Source organism: Galeopterus variegatus, unplaced genomic scaffold (genome assembly GCF_000696425.1).
Source record: "Galeopterus variegatus unplaced genomic scaffold, G_variegatus-3.0.2 Scaffold4786, whole genome shotgun sequence".
NCBI lineage: Eukaryota > Metazoa > Chordata > Mammalia > Dermoptera > Cynocephalidae > Galeopterus > Galeopterus variegatus.
Window position 1 is genome coordinate 141,418 of NW_007730897.1, and position 3,970 is coordinate 145,387.

The 3,970-nt window shown below is 48.0% G+C and overlaps 1 protein-coding gene across 1 annotated transcript in view; it reads right to left on the reverse strand.

Annotated features, from left to right (window-relative positions):
* Positions 1 to 508: 508 nt before the first annotated feature.
* LPCAT4 (lysophosphatidylcholine acyltransferase 4) overlaps positions 509 to 3,970 on the reverse strand; it is a 9,385-nt gene continuing 5,923 nt past the window's right edge. The window contains exons 11-15 of the mRNA XM_008588356.1: positions 3,637 to 3,762; positions 3,139 to 3,271; positions 1,666 to 1,764; positions 1,166 to 1,322; positions 509 to 919 (exon numbers count right to left, since the gene is read on the reverse strand). Coding sequence (XP_008586578.1) covers positions 744 to 919; positions 1,166 to 1,322; positions 1,666 to 1,764; positions 3,139 to 3,271; positions 3,637 to 3,762 — 691 coding nt within the window. The 3' untranslated portion in view covers positions 509 to 743. The remainder of the gene's footprint in view (positions 920 to 1,165; positions 1,323 to 1,665; positions 1,765 to 3,138; positions 3,272 to 3,636; positions 3,763 to 3,970) is intronic.

Genomic DNA, 3,970 nt, shown 5'->3' on the forward strand with positions numbered 1-3,970 from the left:
GTAGACACAGCACTTTTAGAGGGCCTTGTTTTCTTCCTTGAAAAGAGGCTGGACAGAAAGGACATTAAGTGTTCTCAGCTCATCCCATGGCAGAAGAGCCCTCCCGTGTGGTTGGTCTGAACTGCAGGGAGGAGGCAGTTCCTTGACACAGCTCTCTGCTTCTCCTACTGGTGTTGGAATCAAGTCTCAGTAGGATTATCAAATATGGAATGGTAGTAAGCTATTTTTAAATCTCTAATGAGGACAGAACAAGAGGGAATGGGCTGAAAAGAGATATGTGAGGAAGTCCATTAAAATGTGCATATATAGAGATGACAACAGGAGGGGAGGATGTGAAATTTCTTTGTATGATTTCTGTGTAGGAAAGAGCCCTGTCCATTTGAGAATGAAAGATTTATCCAGCTACAGCCAAGAGGACTGACCTTGGGAACCTATGGGATCTCCCAATAGGCATCCTGCAACCATTCATCCCCTTCCTTCCCAACTAATGATACCATAAATGTGACTGAGCTTCATTTTTTTAATAGATATAGATATATATTTATATTTATGTATAAAATAGTTTCTTACAAAAAAAACAACCAAACAAAAACTTTAAATCAACTTAAAAAAAAACAACAAACAATAACAAAAATCAAACAGGAGCAGAGATGGGGTTGAGGCATAGGGTAGGCCCCTGGCGCTGCCCTGAGTCTGCGGGGCTGGGTTCGAGCTGAGGAAGAAGGGGCAGGATGCTGAGGTGCTCAGTCGCTCTTCTGCTTGGGTGCTTGCACAGTCCCGTTGGCCAAAGCAGTGGGGTTGCCTGGAGATATGGCATTTGGTATCTGGGAGGTGTCTTGAGGGGAATGGGGAGGGCGCAGATAGGTGCTGAAGAGCTTCCCATAGAGTGGGTCATGAAGAGAGAAGTTCTGGAACTGACCTGAACAAATAAGAGTGAGACAGGGAGAAGTAGAAAGACCTAAGAATGAGGCAAGAGGCTCTCATCTGTTTAACTTCTCAAATCCAGGTGTATGTCCTCTCTTCCATTCCAGCATGTTCCTTCCAGCTTCACCTCTCAGAGCTTCGATCCCCAGCACTTGTTCCCTCCCCACCCAGTGCTTTCTCCTCCAAGTCCCAAGTCCTAAGTGCCTTAATGCCCATGTGGGCCGAGAAGGTGGTGACTCACAGAGGGAGAGGCCTTGGCTGGGCCCTGCCCGGCATAGCTCAGCATGCAGAGTCGTGGCAGCAGGGTGGGGTGAGCCCAGCAGCAGGTGCAGGATGGTGCTGAAGCCATCTTTGCACAGCAGGCGGCTGGGCCCCTCAGCTTGCTCTTCAGCAAAGAGCTTGGGAGAGAAAGGGACACAAGTCAAGCTCTCTCCTCACGCCACTGTCTCTCTATACACTGCAGGTCTGCCTAACAGGCTCCTCTGCTTTCAAAAGTGTGCAGCACAGGCCCTCTGTGACCCTCAGGACCCTCCCTGCAGGAGAACTGTAAACGTGACTGCTTCTGACCTTGTCTTGTTACCAGCTAGGCCTCAACAGAGACACTGGGGCTCTGTGGTTTTAGGCAGTGTGGCACTGGGTTGGAGATCAAGCACATGCTATCTAGAAGCTATTGGGAACAGCACACCACACAGGACTGCCAGTGTGGGATGAGCATAACCAGAAGCCCCCCACCCCCTGTACCTCAAAGGCCAGGAGAGTCAGCTCCTCCAGGCTCCTGCCCCCATCCAGAGCTGCTAGTGCAAGGGCCACATCTCGGAAGTCCACCAAACCCTTGGCATCCTGGAGAGTGAAAGAGTGCACTCTCCTGGAGAGTGCACCCTCCCTCCTGCTCTTTGGATTTTGGTTCTTCCCTCTTCTCTGAAGACATGGGAGTGACCCCTGTGACTCCTCCCCTCAGTGAGCCTCAAACTCTCCAGGATCCCTGATAGTTCTCTTAGGTTTGTTCGAGCTATACCAAGTCACAGGCAGGATGACAAAGCTCTTCCATAAAGGGGTATCCTAGGAATGTTGGGGAATCCCTCAGGAATGCTGGAGTTACCATCAAGTTTCTGACATGCCATCAGAAGGCATTCCTGGGCCCCCAACCTGGACAAACAGGTTCTTGCCTCTGACTCAGCATATGTGGGAGAACTGGTCCAACATATTGAAAGGGGGCCACTGGCATAGTTTCTTACAAAAAACCCAAGGAAGATGTCTGCTGTGTCAGTTCTATGTGGGACCATGGCATTTCAGGTTTTTGGTTCTGCTCTGCTACAGACTAAGCTAGGGAAGCTCTTTTCAGGGGCAGTCTGCCCCAATCTAAGAAATCTACATGCCTGGTCACTTTCCTTTCAGAGGATGCTGAGAACCACAGCCTGCATCTTAGATCAAAAAGAGCTCTTTGGGACCATTGTTGGTCATTCATAAACAATATAAATCTTCTAGGCTTATAATAATTTGACAACAGTCTGCCCCAATCTAAGAAATCTACATGCCTGGTCACTTTCCTTTCAGAGGATGCTGAGAGCCACAGCCTGCATCTTAGATCAAAAAGAGCTCTTTGGGACCATTGTTGGTCATTCATAAACAATATAAATCTTCTAGGCTTATAATAATTTGACAGGGAAACTTGGTTAAATCCCAGGAAATACATGGTTTGCCAAGAAAGTTCAGGAATCACCTAGAGAAGCTACAGGATATTTAAAATAATCTACCCAAGTATTGCAAATACTTTTGGGTCTCAAACTCAACCATCTAACCTGTCCAGTGTTGTTTCTTATATATGTCATCTTCCCACCTAACCTTCATGACTCTTCTAGGAAGACCCTCACCCAGTACCCCAGAGGTCATATGGTTTCCCACTTTTGCCAGTCTCTAAAGTGGTTTCAAAAATTTAAGGACCTCACCGATCAATTATTTCCCTTCTGTTCCTCCTTACGATGATTAAAACAAGGCTCTTCAATGCACTGGATACTCAATAAAAAATGACTTCCCAGTGGCTTTCAGAAGATGGCCACCTGAAAACAGTTGTTAGAACATCCAGTGCAGATTCCTACTTGACATCCAATGCGACTGACACGGCTACCAGGATCTTATCCTTAAATCCTGAGCACATCAGCCTGGAGGGTAAGCCCTGGGTTCTGAGTTCTACCCTCTGTGTTCCAGCTCCTTTACCTGCTGGAAGTAGTTAAAGGCACCAGCCACCGTGTGAGAATCAGAGAGCTGTAGCTGCCTGGCAAACTCTTCTTGGCTGATCATTCGACTCCGGCCTGGCTCTGCCCCAGCGTCCACACAGCCAGGGGACAGCCTACAATGGAATTGTTGAAGGTAGAGAGCAGATTCAGTTTCTTTCTGGACACACCATCCAGCAGGTCCTTGGTCTTAGAACCAAGAATTCTCCCAACACAGGCTCGGCTGCTGTCTGTCTGAGATGTACTGACTCACAGTCCCTTTAGAGCTCTTCTCACTTTTCTCACCTGCGTTATTACATAGTCTGCTATTTCTTTCTTCCCCTTTAACCCCACTATCTTTTCCTAAGTTCCTCTATCTTCCTGCTTTTTTCTTTTTTATGACTTTACTTCCTCCTTCCCATTTCTCCCCTTTCTTCTTATTCTCTTTCTCTCTATATATGTATGTGACACTGCATGTCCCCTCATCTTCAAGGCCACTTACCCAGCCTTTCGAAGCACTTTTCCCAGTTCCCAGAGCTTCGGCTCCAACGCCACCTTCAGCTGGCCCACCACAATCATAGGCAAGCTCCCTACAAACTCACATTCGGTGGCTGGAATGCCCAGGGCCCTACAGGATGGAGAGGGATGGAATGGAGGGAGAAGGATGTAGAAGAAACTTCTGAAGGCTCATGACTGACTCTGGCCTGCTGATTTCAGGCCACTTTAATGTTCCACTCCTCAGTCTTCGCTGTCCCATAGCCCTTCCCATTGCCTGCTCCCCTATCTTTGCCTCAAAACCTCACCCCTCTGACCCCTCCTTGTGGTTCCTTTGCCCT